This window comes from Prionailurus viverrinus, chromosome B4 (assembly GCF_022837055.1).
Source record: "Prionailurus viverrinus isolate Anna chromosome B4, UM_Priviv_1.0, whole genome shotgun sequence".
In the NCBI taxonomy this organism is placed as follows: domain Eukaryota; kingdom Metazoa; phylum Chordata; class Mammalia; order Carnivora; family Felidae; genus Prionailurus; species Prionailurus viverrinus.
The window spans coordinates 76,949,909-76,967,262 of record NC_062567.1 but is presented as its reverse complement, the minus strand read 5'-3'; the positions used below and the strand labels follow the sequence as shown (position 1 = coordinate 76,967,262).

Here is a 17,354-nt window from a genome sequence, read left to right as displayed (position 1 = left end):
GAGAGGAAGAAACAGAATACCACAAAGGCTCCAAGCTGTCAGCACAGAGCCCAACACGGGGCTCAGTCTCACAGACCATGAGATCATGACTTGAGCCGACCTGAGCTGAAATCAAGAGTTGGACGGTTAACCGACTGGGCCACCCAGGTGCCCCTTTTACCAAGAGTTTTAATCCCTCTTTTGTGTGCTCTTGTCTATACTCTGGAATTGGCTAGCAAAGGAACTTGACAAATGACCACAAAGAATAAGAGAAATAGCAAGGGATTTAATATATATACTGATCAATCTGACTAATTGAACTTATAAATTAAGCCATCATTCTTACCACTTACGTGGCATCTCTCATGCCAGTTGACAAAGATTCTTTGACCAAACTTTAGTCAGGTTTGAGAACCTTCTTGTAGGCCTACCTGTGTACTTTCTTGTAAGATCCAGTTTTAGCAAGAACCGCCCCCCCCCACCCCCCCGCCTTCGATATCTGATTACCCTCACATCTGATCAGGTTCTCCATCTTTCTCAATCCCCCGGGTTATATGTGATCATTCTGGCCCATCTTTAGCAAGAACTTGGGGGTGCCTAGGTGATTCAGTTGGTTAAGCATCCGACTTCAGCTCAGGTCATGATCTCACTGGTTCATGAGTTTGAGCCCCACATCGGGCTCTTTGCTGTCATCACAAAGCCCACTTCATATCCCCTGGCCCCCTCTCTTTCTGCCCCTCCCCCACTCTCTCAAAAATAAATTAACGTTAAAAAAAATCTTATTAGGTCGGTTTAGCCAGAATCCCCCTTTGTCCTGATATTTCCTTTTAGTAATTTTTCTATCCATTAACCCCTACTGTGGTCGTTGGCTGTAAATTTCCACTTGTCCATGATGTATTTAGAACAGAGCCCAGGGGCGCCTGGGTGGCGCAGTCGGTTAAGCGTCCGACTTCAGCCAGGTCACGATCTCGCGGTCCGTGAGTTCGAGCCCCGCGTCGGGCTCTGGGCTGATGGCTCAGAGCCTGGAGCCTGTTTCCGATTCTGTGTCTCCCTCTCTCTCTGCCCCTCCCCTGTTCATGCTCTGTCTCTCTCTGTCCCAAAAATAAATAAACGTTGAAAAAAAAAATTTTTTTTTAAAAAAAAGAACAGAGCCCAGTTCTGCACTGAGGTCTCTTTCCCCCTATTACAATAGTTCTGAATAAAATCTGGTTTTTACTGCTTTAACTACTGTTCGGCTCTAGTTTTTCTTTGACACAGATGAGTGAAAGATTCTTTTCTTTCTTCTTCTTCTTTTTTTTTTTTGCAAAGGATTATTGTCTTTTTCAAAAAAAAATGTGTATTTATTTTTGAGAGACAGAGAGAGAGAGAGAGAGTGCAAACAGAGGAGGGGCAGAGAGAGGGGCATAGAGGATCCGAAGTGGGCTCTGTGCTGACAGCAGTCAGCCCAACGTGGGGTGTGAACACACCATCTGCGAGATCAGGACCAGGGCCAAAGTTGGGTGCTCAACTGACTGACCCACCCAGGTGCCTCTGTCTTTTTTTTTTTTTTTTAAATGTTTATTTATTTTTGAGACAGAGAGAGACAGAGCATGAATGGGGGAGGGTCAGAGAGAGGGAGACACAGAATCTGAAACAGGCTCCAGGCTCTGAGCTGTCAGCACAGAGCCTGACGCGGGGCTCGAACTCACGGACCGCGAGATCGTGACCTGAGCCGAAGTCGGCGGCTCAACTGACTGAGCCACCCAGGCGCCCCATCCTCTGTCTTTTTATGTCCACTTTGCCTGGCACTTAGTAGTTCCTAAGTAATACATTTTGAATGAATGAATGATAGCTAGTCTGAACCCTTTCTAGATTTTCATGAATCTTTAATATTAATGTTCTTTGATATTAATATGTTCTTCTCATTTTATATACTTAGTAGTATCTGCTTTTTGTTATTAGGAACCTAAGAACAGGGCCTTGGGTGTATTTGTATATGGCTTTTATTCCTTACAAAAATTGGGCCATTTTATGAACAGCAGTTGGTTACTAAAGAAATAATCATATTACACCTGGGTCCAGAGAACTGACTTTGTAGTCCTCGCTGACAGATTCCATCCTCATTCTATTAAAAAAGAAGAAAAAAGGATAGATATACCTGTGTGTGTGTGTGTGTGTGTGTGTGTGTGTGTGTGTGTATGTGTGTGTGTACACATAGAGAATCAGTTTTCTTATTTGCACATTGACCATTTTAGGATATACTTCTGGTTCTGTCAAAACTATGCAACAGATTTTATGAAATTATCCCAGTTAATAAAAATCAGTGTCTGAACCTTGGATTTTCTTCACTTCTCTCCTAGCATTCAGATAACTTTCTGTCTTTTGAATAAATAGTAATTTTTATCATTTATGCATTCTGGTGAGTCTAGTACATGAGCCTTTTTCTCTGCAGACTTGGCCTCTTGGATAGCCTTTTTCAGCATCTTTGTTTTCCTGTTCTGCGATCTCCTCTGAAAGCATCTCACTTCTCCTTGGAAGTGTCTCTCAATATATGTATCCTTTGCCTTTCATTTGTTGGCTAGTTCTATAAAATGCTTGAGTTTCATCCTGAGGAATAGATCATGGAGAAGACAGCAGACTTGAGTGTCGTGCCCAGACAAGTGATCTACTTGTCAAGTTGTACAGTTACAAATGGGCCGTGAGTTACATTCTAGTGAATGGCAGCATTATTATTCAAGATTTCACCTTTGTCTCAGTCTGTTTATACTATAGAAATGTGTTGGTTTTGTTTTTGAGAAGGCATCAGTTTGACCTCTCTCATGTATGAGATTTGCTTTAAGTATCAAATAGAAATAAGCAACACATTCTCTATATGTAGCAATTGATGCAGCAGATTGGGAATTAAAAAGATGTAAACGGGATTTTTTTTTTTTACTTTTTTTTTAATGTTTATTTATTTTTGAGAGAGACAGAGAATGCGAGTGGGTTGGGGTGGAGAAAGAGGGAGGCACAGAATCTGAAGCAGCCTCCAGGCTCCGAGCTGTCAGCACAGAGCTTGACGCGGAGCTCGAACTCACAAGCTGTGAGATCATGACCTGAGCCGAAGTCGGACACTCAACCGACTGAGCCACCCAGGCGCCCCGGGATTTATTTTTAATGTTTATTATTTTTGAGAGGGAGAGCACAAGTGGGGTAGGAGCAGAGAGAGAGGGGAGACACAGAATCTGAAACAGGCTCCAGGCTCTGGGCTGTCAGCACAGAGCCTTACATGGGGCTCAAACCCATGAACCGTAAGATCATGACCTGAGCCAAAGTTGGACGCTCAACTGACTGAGCCACCCAGGTGCCCCTAGAATTTTAAGTGGGAGAACAGATCATTATTGTTGTTGCTAAATATTCTTTAAAAAGACAAATCACTTTGAAGTGAAAAAGCAAGAATGATGGAAATGAAAAAGAGCAAGAGACTAAGGAATGATTTAAGAATAATTGTGGGTACTTAGGAAAGAGGGCCTTCTTCCTCCCATTGTGATCTTCCTTTTGGTGAAAATGGCAAAACAAAAGCTAGTAAAGTGGGAAGGAAGCAGGAAATCCCAGTTAGTGACTGTCAGATTTCAGTATTTAAAGAGCCATGAAAATGCTTGCTTCTGTTACATTTAATACTTTTCCCCCAACTTGGTTTTGCCTTTTGTTTTCTTTTAGAAAGTCATGATATTGCATTTCTATTCCTAGTAAGGATGCAGTTAAATAAAATTTGGAAGCCATATATTGTGATGTGATTGTACAAAACCAAGAAAACCAAGTTAAATTTTGAATTTTGTGGTTTGAGGGAAATTGTTCCAGAGTGTATTTAATCCCTCTCTGTGCCAGCGCTGCCCTAATCCTTAGCCAGCAAGCACCCTTTTCCTCTTCTAGGTAGAAGACAGAACATTTAGCCTCAAATAACAGAACCAAGGTAAAAGGAAGGAATCCTGCCTGGTTCCTTATGTTATGTCTGCTCTAGTCCTTGTAGTTTTAGTCCTGGTTGAAAAATCTGTTAGAGGACCTTGTTGAAATAAAATTCTCATTTTGTGATTATATCAGGAAAGCAGGTTTGGGGACTAGGAAGTGGAATTATCTCCAGCACAGCAGTTAGGATTTTTTCCAGAGACGAATTGCTTTCCAGAAATGTTCTGAATTTTCAGTCCTAGTGGCCTTGGTCTTTGTATTTATTTACTTTTATTTACTTGTATTTATTTTTTGTACTATGTCATAGTTCCAGAAAGTGCTAAAAAACTCATCACGTATTTAAAACAAACAAACCAGAAAACCCCCTTGTCCTGGGGCTGTGTGAAGAAGAATAAAGCTCTCATTTTCCCAGTACCCAATCATCAGCTCGAGCTGGCTTCTCCTAGGAACAGAATTTATTGAAGCAATTTATCCTGGCTAAATGTGATATAAATCTGTGTACACCTATGTACATACAGGCTCCCTTCCATTACAGCAATGCTGCAGCATCAGTTTCCTTCATAGTTAGACCCTGTTCCTATCACCCTGAAAGATGACTAAGAAGCCCTTTCTATTTTATGGGGCACCCCACAATTTTGAACACTGATTAGTTGTGGAATTACTGATCAGACTACCAGAAATACTGGTTTCCAACCCTAGAGTGAGTCTTGAGAGAGTAGAAGAGATGTTACCTAGCTACCCTCTGAGTTTTAAACATGCTTTTCTGATTACCAAATTCAGTCCAGCATTTTAACATTTTATTTTAATGCAGACCTGAGTGAGGTTAACTCTGACCTTTTGATTTTGGTTACAGTTCTGAAGTTGTTTCTAGGCATATTCAAATTCATCTTCTTCCTCTTTCATCTTCCCTTGTTAATATTCTTTTATACCCCTTTCTTTCTTGTAGAAGGATGTTCAAAAATGTCCTTTAGGAGTTTATTCTATGAAGACTGTTTTTATGCCCTTCCCCCCACCCCTTCAAAACACTGTTTATCTTTTAGGAATATTTTCCCTAGGATTTGCATTTCTCATCCTTATCTACCTCCACCTCTATTTTTATTCCTGGTTGGGAAATGAGAAATTTTCCCAACGCATTCATATTGGAATTATTGTTCTTTGACAAGGAATGTCTATCAACATTTCAAGAGTTTAGCCTCAATAATTAAAAAACAACAACAGTGTAAGCCCTGTTAAATTCTTCAGAGAAATAGAGAGGATGGATGGTGATGCCTTTTAGTGCCATTTCTTTTATCCCCTGCAGCAGCACACATCTGTTGGCTGCAACAGAGCAGCCCAAGAACTCTGGCCGAGAGCAGCACAAACAGCCGGAACATATTCACCCAGTAAACCCCCAAAGAGTCGACATTTGTTTTATTGCTGCTTTTAAAAACCTAGCCATAAATAGAATTAGAGGGGGAAGGGCACCGATATTTCTCCATTTGCCACAGACGATTGGTGGGGGGAGAAGGAGGCTCCCAGTGGGGAGAGAAGGTTTTTATTTTTATTTTTTTATTAATGAAAATCATTTCCCGTGTAGCCCAATAGGATGGGTGCTTTGTTTTCTTTGGCAATAATCTGGGATAAACGGCCCTTGCCAACAGTCTCGTAGTTTATACACCAGGGAGCCAGATTATAGCCCTGTAAAATGGAGCACCCCTCCTATAATCCCTTAATTAATTAAATGACAAATTTTGGTCTTCTCTAGTTCAGAAATATGGCTTCCGCATCGAATGTTCTGTGGATTTATTGACATAGGGAACTGCACTGGTTGTAATTCAGTAGACTAGAGGAGTGTGTTATATACTGTAGCAGAAAGAGGGAAAATCTAGCAAAAGGTCTGAAATTCCTTGACTATTGAGGTCTAAATTTTTCTAATTAAAAGTTTCAGTTGAGGCGCAGTAGATCATATGCCACCTGTCTAATGGGTCTCCCCAAAGTAGCCTGTGTTTATAGCTTTGATAGACAGCATTCTTGGAGCACCTGTTTCTAGGCTTGATATTTTTGAAGCACTTTTTTTTTTTTTAACTCCAGCGTATTTAACATAACTTTTCCCCCTGCCTCCCCCTCCTCAGCTCCGCTCTGCTATATGAAATATGGGAGACGACAGACCGTTTGTGTGCAATGCCCCGGGCTGTGGACAGGTACGTTTACAATATACTTTATTGTGAATGTCTCGTTGTGAATCAAAGTGGCTGTTTTATCACTAAGGCAAAGAGTTTAAAGCCGGTATTTTACGTGATCACTGGAGGTAATCAGATCAGAGGATTTGCAGTGTGTAAATCCATGTTATGAGGAAGTGTAGGCACTCTACCGTAATGAAATCTGCCTTGCTCTCTTTCATATTGTTATTCTACTGGTGTTTGTTTCCCGACACACAGTGTTGGGGAATACATGTTGCTCTCTCCTCCTTTATAAAGCTATCCATCTAAATACAAAACAAGTTTAGAAATATCTTTTCCTCAACCTTCAATGGATATAAAAAGTCTGCTTAACATTTAGAATAGGCAGCCGAGAATGTACCCGTTCACTGTGAACCACAATTTGCTGGAATCTGTTGGATTTTTTAAATAAGAAAAAAAAAAGTTTCTTTGGACTGTTGATCCAGAAAATCATTGCTGGTAGCTAAGGCAGATATCTGTCTATGTAGGGAAGGCAAATCCAGTGTAGAACCTGAGATGTCGCAGCAAATATATAAACTACGAGGTTTCTTAGCCATTTTCCCTCTCTTATGCCATGAAATGCCTTGTGCTGTTCGTCAGCTGCCATGTTATTATTTGCATATGTGTACATTTTGTGTCAGATATTTTTCATTATATGCTTTTTTAATAAAGTAATTTTGTTGAAGTTGCCTTTTTTTTTTCTTCTTCCCCATTTTGCACCTTCTTAACTCTTCTTCCTAGACCCTTCCCTACTGCCATGTTCCACAAAGGATGAAGAAAGGAATACAAAGAAAGTTTTATCTGCCTTCATGAATTGATTTTATGGAAGCTGAAGGTTGAATTTCTGTTCAGTTAGGAATATGCCATGTGACTGCCCAGTGACACTTACTGGTGGTATGTGAGATTGCAGACTAGTTCTATTAAACATTGTAAATACTTAGACAAAAAGAGAGAGTTAAGTTCCAGAGATTCCTAGGAATTGGAATTTGAGAGGTGAATGAGATGGGGGTGGTGACAAGGAATGGGCAGAAGGATGATTCCACATTCCAGTAAATGCTGAAAATTTCAGAGAAGACTAAAAAAGCCATTATATTCTGAAGTATTCAGCATCATAGGGTATATTTCCTTCCTTGTCAGAGTTTTCAACTTTATTGTTGGTTGGATGTTTTCCCCATGTGATTTATGTTTTATTCTTTTACAGTAGAAGCCACCTGAGAAATTAGGATAAATTTGTTTCCATTTTCAAACAGCTGTATTAGAATATATATCTGAACTTGATCCCTCCAGATTTTTGTGTGTGGATGTGTTGATAGCAGTAGTTACTGTGATTTCCATAATTGATACCTGGGACCCTTTTCATTTATCTCCCTTTAAAAATCTGCATTTTTGGTGAAAAGAGTTATTTTTCTCATACTTACATTTATTTTTCTTTGTTCATGGCTTAAGCTACTCAGTGCCCCTCTTATATGTTGTATGCTGAAAACCACCTAGACAAGGACTTAAAGAAATTAAAATGGAAAATCATCTCTGAAGCTCTCGGAAGAAGAAAGGTTTAAATAGGTTTCTTCAGACTGTCTATCAGAAAAGAGTAGTTTTCAATGAAATTTGTGAGATCCCAGATGGTTTTGTGTTTGTTTGTTTCTTTTTGTTTTGCATTTTTTGGACTAGAGGTGGTAAAAACAGTAGGACTTTTTACTTTGGTTCCTTTTGTATTGTTGGGTACTGTTTATCATAAGCCTTTTCCTTCCCCTATTTTTCCTCCCATTTCTGAACTGTCTGCTGGTATTTTGGTTGTTAGGACTCATTATAACCTCTAGTATAAGTCCCAAAGGCTTTTTTCCCTTTAGTGGATATGGTACTCAGGGAGATGAGTATCTTCTTTTGGATTCAAGGTACTTGTTTCATAGAAAAGCATAGAAAACTACGGCTTAAGTCTATGAAGGTAACTCCTTTGCATGTCAGAACTTTATGGTTAGGTAAAATTGTAGTTCTTTAGTTATATTTAGTCTTCTTCCAAGTTTCTCCCAATATCTAAGTAAAATTTAACTCTAGGATCTCTGCAAGACTCACTTTACTGTGATTGCTTTCTATTATATGAAATAGTGGAAATCTGGCAGAGAAGATAAATTTGGGAAAGCGAACTACCCTTGGCCTGTCATCCAACTTCCTTATATCCCTTGAAAATGGTTTCATCCTGGAGCCCTTTTGAGGCCTTCAAGCTATGTATAATCCTCTGTCATTGATTCAAATTTTTTATTCCAGAAATGGTAGAATAATAATTTTTTAAAAAGGCTATGTAAATTCCAGGACTGGCGATAAGAACCATGGTAATTTTTACAAGACACGGTTTGGAACTTACTGCCATAGAAGCCTCAAAAATCGGTGGCTCCGGTATACCACTTAGCGGAAGAAGGAATGAAAGCAAATTACAATTTAAGAGACTGATCCTTAAAAAACCAAACAACAGACGAAAACTATATGAATCTTGCATTATTTCAATATCTGTTCTGTGCCCGGACTTTACCCAATGGGCCCTAAACTCAGAAATCATCTTACGCCTTAATATTAAGGGAAGGTGAAAGGAAAATTTACCTAAAATAGACTAGTGGATTATGCTCTCCACCATATAATCAAAACCACCGGGCTTTCAATGGATACGTAAACATGTTTTGGTTGCTAGGTCTTTAATGGCTGTTATTTTTGGATTCTGTTCATGATCCACTTCCCAACAGTAAGTCTGATGTGACACAGCTGAATTCTAAATATGCTGCATGTACTTTTTTTAAAAAAGATGGCTGCTGAAGGTTGTGTTCTCTGCATTCTTGTCTGAAAAGACAGATGAGAGGGTGTTTTGAGCCCTTTCATTTCTGTTCTCCTGTTGAGACCGTGTTTCTCTTGAGGCCTAATCACTCTCATGAAGAGGAACTTAGGGAAACCAATATTCTTGCTAATACCTCTCTATGGAATGTGGTAGCAGAAGTAGTTAATAGAGCTGCCTCCAGAGAATGGGTTAGTGTTGTTAAGGCAACAGTACCCCAGATACCCTGTGGCAAAGGGTTGGTTGAATTTGAGTGGTTTGGGTTTTTGAAATGTTTATAAGATAGCATCTAATTAAAACCATTCTGACCATAAAATGGCTTTGCTTCTGTTATTAAAATAATAAAAGTTTCGTTTGGTGCTGAATTTAGGTAGTCTTTTAAGTTTTTTTTCTTTTAATTTTTTTTAATGTTTATTCATTTTTGAGAGAGAGAGAGAGAGAGAGAGAAACAGTGTGAGTGGGGGAGGGGCAGAGAGAGAGGGAGACACAGAACTCAAAGCAGGCTCCAGGCTCTGAGCTGTCAGCACAGACAGAGCCCAACGTGGGGCTCTGCGCGGGGCTGGAACCCACAAACCGAGAGATCATGACCTGAGCCACTCAGGCGCCCCAGTCTTTTAAGTTTTTGATGCTTTGAGAGACGTTTTTATTTAAAGATGGATTGTAAAGTTGTTTTATTTTATGTGCAAGCAGAAACAATTACAGTTGACCCTTGAACAGTGCAGGGGTTAGGAACACCCGTGGGGAGTTGAAAATCTGCATACAACTTTTGACCCCCCCCCAAAAACTTAACTACTAATAGCTTACTGTTGACCTAAAGCCTTACCAATAACATAAATGGTTGATTAACTCATATTTTGTATGTTATATGTACTGTATACTGTATTCTCACAATTGAGTAAGCAGAGAAAAGAAAATGTTATTAGGGAAATTGTAAGGAAGAAAAAATTTACAGTATTGTACTATGTTTATCAAATGGGCCTGCCCAGTTCACACCCGTGTCGTTCCAAGGTCAGCTGTACTATGTTTTTGACAGTAATCTTGGATTTGTAAATGCAGTTAGATAACTTATCTTTTAGACGTTTTTTTGTCCAGTTTTTATTACTAGAAGTCAACAAATTCCATATTCCCATACCTCTCTCTCTGGAACATGACACTGTTTTGCAGTACAAATTACGCAGATTTCAGTAGTCCTTCTGGTTATCATAACAAAGCCTTTGAGCAGAAGCTGATCATATAAGCTTATTACTTAGAATGTCTATTTCCTTAAGAACAGGAACACATTTCCTCAGAGGAGATACTTCTAATGCACAGTATCATCCCATTATTAGCCACTGAGAAAGATTTCTGTCATAACCAACTCTGTATCAACTCTGTCCTTTTAAGGACAAATCTTTTGATTGTTTCTCTGTCCAGTGTGACCTGATCAGCTCTTGTTATTTTTTTTCCCCTACGGATGTGTCCTACCAGATCTTTTCTTCTCCCAGAGGACATTTAGGTACAGGTTGAGGTTCTGTTCATATCTGAGACCTGAAACACATAACTAGCTCATAGACCTCCAGGGCCTGCTTTCCCTTTCTAAGGCCAAGAATAGCAATAGAGCCCTAGTTGTGGTGGGATTGAGGGCAGCTTCTTGTACCTCCTTATCTTGTCATATAATAGGAATAATGTTTATGGTGCTGTAGTCCTGGCTTCACTTGGCATTTAACCAACCTCCAGTGCTGTTTATTGCTTCGTATCCTCTGCCTCCATGAACATTATCCCTTAAATCTCTATTGCTTTGTAATATATGAGGCAACAAATAGCTTCTATGATTGGTTAAATGCCGGCATACTACAAAGGTATATGTTTTATTGCCTATGTAACACAAATCTATAGAGACTTTTTCTGTTATCCCAGCCCTCCCTTTAAATGGACCATACTGGTACTATGGGACTCTGGATTTTTAATTCTATCCTTTTGGCATGTTTCCCTATTACCTGGCATTGACACAAAAGAAAAGAAGGAAAATGGGTTGGTGCTGGTTACTAATTCTTTATGTTAGGGGAGCATCTTGAATTAGAGAATAACAAGGAAAGAAATGGCTGGTTAGGTAAACCCCATTTGTGGTGGTACGTACCATATTTACATGCTTCGGCAGGTGAGGGCAATTTCAGGCAGACAGATAAGCCTTTCTTCCTCACCCCCTGCCAAGAGTTTAAAAAAATTCAAATTTTTATTTAATAATTCATATTTCATTCAATAATTCATCCAGTTCCCATCTGGTAAGAGTGCCTGCATGCTGTCAGGCAGCTGAAAATACACTGCATTATACACAATTAGGCCAAATGCTAACCTTGTTTTTTGTAATAATATGTTGATTTTGCAATAACTTTCAGTCCACTCTGACTATGCTGCAGTTTTTTGTAGCCTTGTGATGGAAGTAGACCACCATTTTGCATTGTGTAGACAAAATTGGGACTGAGGTTTTTAAAACTATAAATGTATTAAGAGCAAGGAATTCAACCTGTTTTTAACGTCAGATCTGGCACTCTTGATGCTTGCCCTTAGAAACGTGTGGTTGATTATTTTAGGTTTTCGTATCACAGTTATTGTTACGTTACTAAGAACATGGTAGATTAAAAGCATCCCTGCCCCAGTTTGCCGAGGGGGTGGGGGAGAGGCTGTATGAACCTAATTAGAGCTATACCCAGGAAATTAAGATGAAATTTTTCAGTTATTCACTCTTGTTTTCCTTGGGTATGACTTAATATTTGGAATGGGAGCCCAGAAGCTGTTCTCAGAGCATTCCTAGTGGAAAAAAAATAAAATCCAGTATCTTTGTATCTCCGTTCTTCCTAAATCAGGAGAGAGGCTGTTTGTTAGTCCCTTCTTTCACAAACTGCCTTCTGTCTCTGGGAGCCTGTCCTTCGTTAGTCCCTCTTTTGCCACCCCTGCAAAACCACATATAGCTAGGTTGTTATACTTGCAAGATATTGTCATCGTCGTGTAGAATTCATCATTCTTTTATCAAATACTCTTCCAGCTAATGCGGCAGATTGAAGAACAGCCAGAGTGTTCCCTCTTTCTGGTTAGTGTGTTTCTTTAATGCAGATTGACTTGCTCAGCAGTCGCATTTTGTCTCAAACCCTTGTTAGGGCCTACTCTGTATGTGGATTCATAACACATCTGTGTGTACATCTACAGTGCTGTATAAATAATAATAAGTAATCACCAGATGGCCTATAACTGCTCCTCTGGACCCGCTGGGTCTCTTGAAGCTGTTAGTAAAGTCTTCTGGCGTTTTGCTGGGGAAAACTTGTCATAGATTTATTTCTAAAAAAATTCAAACTCACAACTGGGTGTTTAGGACTAGATATTGCTGTCTGTGTTGTAAATATTTAACAGGCTTTGTACAATGACAAGTAAAAGCGCCATTACTAACCACACACGGTGGCTGTGGAGCTCTTCTTCCCTCCCGGCCATTTAGAAAAAGGAAACGAAATGCCGATAAATTGTGCATTATGAACACGGTGCAAGAGATGCTGTCTGGAAGCTCTTTCATAGGAGAGGAAAGAGAACCTCAGTGTTCTGCTCAAAGGATGGAACCGGACAAACTTAAGCTTTTTAACCATATGCCAGTGACTTCTATTAAAACACAATGTCCTTTTTCAATGGGACTTGCAGTACAAGAAAAACCCCTTCATCTGGAGTTAGGGAAGAGCCAAGTCTTGATCTTAATTGAGTCTTTATAGCCAAATGATAAGCCCCTTTGAAAGGGTTACAGTTGCAAGTATTAGTAAACACTTAGCTAAATTTATATCTAAGAATGTAAGATACTTATTGTTTGCCAGTATTATTTATAAAGCGGAAGGCCTTTATTTTTGTCCTTTTTTTCATTTGTTTTTGTCAAAAGGGTTATATATTTTGCTCTTGGGGAAAAAAGTCTTATTCTGATTTTCTGCTTATAAATTTCTGTGCTATATTTCGCAATTGCTATTACCCTTGCTCCAGTACCTATTTCAGGGTACTTGCTCAGAACAGCAATGCATATTTTAAATAAAAATAGAACTGATTGTCTCTAAATTTTAATGTTTTAAAATCTTTGTTTGTCATAAGATAAAAAAGGTTTCACACAGAAAATGCTTATCTTAACTCTCAAGCCTAGTTTTCTTTTGTCTGTTGAGGGTCGAATCTATTTAACTATAGAGGGACTGTCCTATAAATCATAGCACATGGCCGTTACTTTCAACTTAGGATACATAGAAAGCTTTTCTCTTTTAAAATCTCATCTTGAAGAAGTGACATACAAATTGTGAGGGAGGAATGCTGCTATTAATAGTTTATTGTGGATATATTTTGTTTCTTAAATCCCTCAGAAAATTATCAGGCTAAGGATAAGATTTCACGGAGGTAAACATTGTGGAGAAAAGATGGAAGCTTTGTGGTTTATCTCTTTGTAACAGCACCTTTGTGTTTTTACTTTGAAATGTCTTTGTGCAGGGAAATATACCACCTAAGATTGTGCTTTGGTAAGAATCTGGCCTATTTGCAATTGTCATGTGAAAGTACAGAGAGAATGAGAATGAATTTTGAAATTAGCCCATTCCCAGTCTGGCACGCCATGTGCCCTGGGTGGCTGCTGATCCTGCCGGCAGATTGAAGAGCTGAACCAACTTCTGCTCTAAAGACTAAAATTGCCAGCCATCATTCCAGCTCTTAAATCTTGTTCACATCGATGATGTCAGATTTTGAGCAAACATAGTTCTGTCTTTAGATCCCAGGAGGAATCTGCAATTCCCTGGGTGTAAGGAAAGAGTTCTTCCTTTTTGCCTTTGAAAAACTTGAGTAGCTCTGCAGGGAAAGTCAGCAGAATAAATCTGCAGCCTGGCCGTGTCCTTTGAGTCTTTGTAGAAAGCTGAGTGCTCTGCTCGGCATTCAGCAGATTGGCTGTCAGAGTTGCAGCTCAGCTTATCAAAGACATAGTCTCTCGAAGAGCCATTTATGTTATTCCGGAGAGAATCATCCTGTGGCAAAAGGAACGCCTCCTTTCTCCTCCCAGGGGTCATATCTTCTTTTGATACTGGGCAATTATCCCTTGATTTTCTTGAAAAAAGACCTCAATTTACCATAAAGATTGGCGCGAGCACAGGTTGCAGACTTGGTTACAATGACAGCTCTGATTTCTTAGCCACAGGGAGAGGCATCAGGGTGACACTTGTAAGTATGCCAGAGGCTTAATGCTGGTGATTTTTCTGCCGAGTATCTCAGTACCCCTTATAAACTTGGTTTCTCTTCTCTTTCTCTGAGGGAGAAAACATTTGTTTTAGTTTTTGCATACCAGTCACTAAAAGTGATGTGAGAGTTGTCTCTCTCTCTCTCCTTCACTCACTTCCTCAAGCCTCTTTCCTTGTCTTCAGTTATCATCCTGTTTATTTTGAGATCAAGCTCTGTAGTTTTATCAAGCTCCATAGTCTCATTTTTTACTTTTTGCCTTCTTCTTGTATAGCTTATCTTGGCTGTTACTAGTCATTGTACCTGGCGGGGATTATTAAGCAGTGCTTCCTCTAATTTAAAAAAAAAAAATAGACTTTATTCTTTCGATCAGTTTTACATTTACATTTACAAAAAATTGGGTGGAAAGTATTGGAGTTCTCCGCTACCATATCTTGTATTAGTGTGGTACATGTGTTACAACTGATGAGCCAATGTTGATACATTAATATTAACTAAAGTCCATTATCTACATTAGAGTTTAATCTTTGTGTTGTACATTCTGTGGGTTTTGACAAATGTATAATAATATGTACTCACCATTACAGTATCATACAGGATAGTTTCATTGGCCTAAAAAATCCCCTGTGTTCTATCTATTCATCCCTCCCCACTCCTACCTCCAACCCTTGGTAACCACTGATCTTTTTACTGTCTCCGTAGTTTTGCCTTTTCCAGAATGCCCTATAATTAGAATCATGCAGTCCTCTAATTCTTTAAAGTTGTGAACAGATAGGGGTGCCTGGCTGGCTCAGTCGGTGGAGTGTGTGACTCTTGATCTTGGGGTTATAAGTTCGAGACCCACATTGGGTGTAGAGATTACTTTTTAAAAAATCTTAAAAAAAATAGTTGTGGGTAGATAACCCTACAGTTAGGAATAGCTGGGGAAAGGAAGAGAGAAAATTAAACATTTGAGGTCACAGCTCCAAGGTCCCTCTAAAAGTCCTGAGAATCTCTCCAGGAAGATGAAAGTGGCAGCCTTTCTTCTCTACTGGGAGTCTCTCTGATGTTAAAAGATTTGGCTTGCCTAGTGACTGTTCTACTGGTTCTATGTGTTGGGAGCAAAAAAGGATAGGATGAACATTGAATGGGCTGTATGTATCTGGAGAGTCCCGGTGTTAGGTCTGAGCAAAGCAAGAGGAAGTAGAGCCCATGATCCCTTTTCCTTTGAGGTTGAGGACAATAAAGTCTCCTTTCCGTTGCTCCCATGGGCAGCCTTATATGTGACTAAAGAAAATCAGTGCAATTTAAAGGTAAATAAGAAAGACTCCCTGTCTAAAAGTAATCCTCTATACTTCTACATTAGTTAAAGATTCATAACGAATACGTTTTTTAGAAAAGTAGATAGGGAGCTGTCATTGGCACTTTAGTATAAATCAGTTTAATCATAGATGTAGTACTGGCTACATAAACGAGGAGAAGGTTTTATTTGGGTTAAGGGATAGCGGATGAGGACTGGCTTAGGTGGAATGGTTCTTGAGCAAAGGAGACATGGCAACTTTTGAGGATGTCAAAGACAAACAGATTTATTTCTTAGTTTTGTTTTGGTTTATTTCAGCTTCCTTCTACTGGAAGATAGTTGAGAAGTATAAATCTTAAGAAGGACACTAATGAACACTAGAAGCAACTTAATTAAATCTCTTTGGCTAGAAAGAGAGACATTTCCTCCTTTTCCTGTTCTGGAAAATTTATATTGATAAAATATGGGGGAAGGAGAGTGACCCGATTTCTCTAGTTCTAAGATTCAAGTTTCCTATCTACTTAGAATTCCAACTTCCTGGTATTGGGTAAGATCTCTTTTCATAAAAATAGTGACTCTACACCTTCTAGGTTTGGCTCCACATGAGAATCTTCCAGCTTTGGCCTCAGTGCTAATTTAGTTACTCTGCTTGTTGAACTGAACTGACTCTGTGGTAAAGTGAACATTAGCCTAGGGAAGGTTCTATAACGTGATGTTGGGGATTAATATCAGAGTGCAGAGCAACAGATACATGTATACATGTACATACATACACAATTTAGAGGACATGTTGTGTCTGTATGATATGGAAAATTATATTCCACCCAAGGATCATATGGGGGGAATGGGAAAGGACAAAATACAAAGAAAATGATTTAACTTTATCAATGTAATAATAATAACAGGATTGGCAGTATACAATAGCTAACTGAGCTCTTATGTACTGTGCAAAAAGTGCTTTTATAGATATTATTTAACCCTAGAGATCCCCTGAAGGAGGATATAATATCCCTATTGTACAGATGAGAAAACTAAGGCTCAGAGAGACTGAATAACTCAGATGAGGTCACACGATATTTTGTGTGACCAGATAGATTCCAGACTGGCACTCTTTAACTACTAGGCTAAAGTGGCTTCTTATTATTCTCCTTGTACATGTAAATATACCCATCTAGCATAGGGGAAAAAAAAGAGAGAGAGAGAGTGAATAAGCAGTAATTTTTTGGCAAATGGTCCCAGTGCAATCAGTTAAGTAAGTCCTGACAACAGGTTATTACTGATCTAGGCATTTGGCTGCTATGCCAGAGAGAGCTGGATCTACAACTGTACAAAAAGATAAGAATTCTTACTCAGATGAAGAGACCTCTCTGCAGCCGCATGAGCCTTAATCTGTAATGGTTTTTTATTTGCCTGGGAATGCTGCTGAGATGTGATGAACTCTCTGTGAGGTAAACAACCACTGTTGTGTAGCAGGGACATGATTTTAAGATGAGAAAGAAAACAGATTCTTGACCAACCAGAAAGGTAGAACTAGAAAACTGGGACCTCAAAATCATAGTTTCAGCATCCTCCACTGATAGGCCCTAAAGAAGCATTGTGGTGTCGTCTTTGTGAATTCTCTGTTGGCTCACTTCCTGATTCATAGTCCCTCCTTCTCAATCTTAGTTTTATGTCTGTAAAGCTCCCCAGTACACATGATGCTGTCTGGGTGTCTTGCTTTGTGTAGTGTCATGTAGTGGTGGGGCTTCGGTTATAGTGGCTGCCATACTGATTGGTGACAAGAGGAAATGTGACTAAGGTGGAACTAGGATATGGTTAGAAGTTTGTTAACGGTGCAGTGAGATGTGTATTCTGCTTGGTGATTGCCAGCTTGTTTATTCTCTGAAGTTTTTGGCATATAGCTGCATGGACAGTCTTACCTGTTGAAAATAATAAAATTCTTCTC

General features: G+C 39.3%; 1 protein-coding gene across 4 annotated transcripts in view; it reads left to right on the top strand.

The window, feature by feature from the left end:
- The window catches only part of LOC125169873 (cyclic AMP-dependent transcription factor ATF-7), an 86,752-nt gene that overhangs the window by 13,775 nt on the left and 55,623 nt on the right, over positions 1–17,354 (top strand). For all 4 annotated transcript variants that reach the window (XR_007153822.1, XM_047865720.1, XM_047865719.1 and 1 more), the window contains exon 2: positions 6,015–6,083. Coding sequence is in view for 3 of the 4 variants with exons in the window: in XM_047865720.1 (XP_047721676.1) it covers positions 6,036–6,083 (48 nt within the window). In the remaining variant the exon portion in view is untranslated. The remainder of the gene's footprint in view (positions 1–6,014; positions 6,084–17,354) is intronic.